This window comes from Hipposideros armiger, unplaced genomic scaffold, assembly GCF_001890085.2.
Source record: "Hipposideros armiger isolate ML-2016 unplaced genomic scaffold, ASM189008v1 scaffold_330, whole genome shotgun sequence".
In the NCBI taxonomy this organism is placed as follows: Eukaryota; Metazoa; Chordata; class Mammalia; order Chiroptera; family Hipposideridae; genus Hipposideros; species Hipposideros armiger.
The window spans coordinates 1,859,396-1,860,359 of record NW_017731680.1 but is presented as its reverse complement, the minus strand read 5'-3'; the positions used below and the strand labels follow the sequence as shown (position 1 = coordinate 1,860,359).

At 50.8% G+C, this 964-nt stretch overlaps 1 protein-coding gene across 1 annotated transcript in view; it reads right to left on the bottom strand.

Annotated features, from left to right (window-relative positions):
• Window positions 1-964, bottom strand: part of PRDM10 (PR/SET domain 10) — a 90,979-nt gene that overhangs the window by 36,212 nt on the left and 53,803 nt on the right. The window contains exon 3 of the mRNA XM_019660792.1: window positions 296-541. Coding sequence (XP_019516337.1) covers window positions 296-541 — 246 coding nt within the window. The remainder of the gene's footprint in view (window positions 1-295; window positions 542-964) is intronic.

Below are 964 nucleotides of genomic sequence, written 5' to 3'. Positions count from 1 at the left end.
AATAATAAAGTTGAAATGGCAGAATATTCCAGAACCAGATAAACTTATCAAAGTGGTTTGGTAGCTCACGCTCTGGTATCAGGAAGACAGGCTTGATGCCTGAGCCACCACTCACCCCTACGTGACACGGAGCAGGCTGCCTGGCTTCTCCTGAGCTCCTGTTCCTTCATCAGCAAAATCGGAACTGTCAAGACACCACCTGCCTCCCTCACACACTGTTGTGAAGACGGAGCAAAGTGACGCCCACAGAGTGGGGAGCAGCCTCTGCACACAGGGATCCCTCACTCACAAGTACCAGCTGGTACTTACATAGGTCATGCGGGTCGAAGGGCCGAGGTGGATCTGGTTCCCAGTCATCCAGGTCTGTGTCTTCACCATCTTCCTCCTCATCTTCCTCAGTGTCCTCATCCTCATCCTCATCCTCTTCGTCTTTGGCCTCCAGTCTATCCATAGGGCTCTGCAGAGTGGCCAAAGGGTCTGAGCCATCCACACTCTCAATGGAGGGTAACACCTGATTATGCACAGGTAATGAGGCCTGAACAGAGGTTCACCATGAAGTTAGCACACATTCACTTGTAGTTAGCGAGGACACACGTATACACGTGAAATACAAGGCTGTGGTAGCAGATATTCTGCACACTAGTACCCTTCAAGGCCCTGAAGAAATGATTTCCACTATCGGCCATAACGAGGAGTCTGCCTTCATGTTTTATGTTTCTGCCCGATTTGTGAGCAGGCTGTTGCTCCCTCCTTGGGCGCTGGGCAGGAGTTTCAAACCCCAGAAGCACCTGATGGTTTGCTCTGGAACCCTCACACTGACCCCACCACTTCACCTCAAAACCCCGAGCCAGCCTCCTCTCCTTGCTCTCTCAAGCCATTTCCAACCTGCTTAACTTCCCTGGCGGTCTGATTATGTCAGTAATTTTGTACCCAAAGCGGTACGTTGTTTTGCATGGAAATTTGT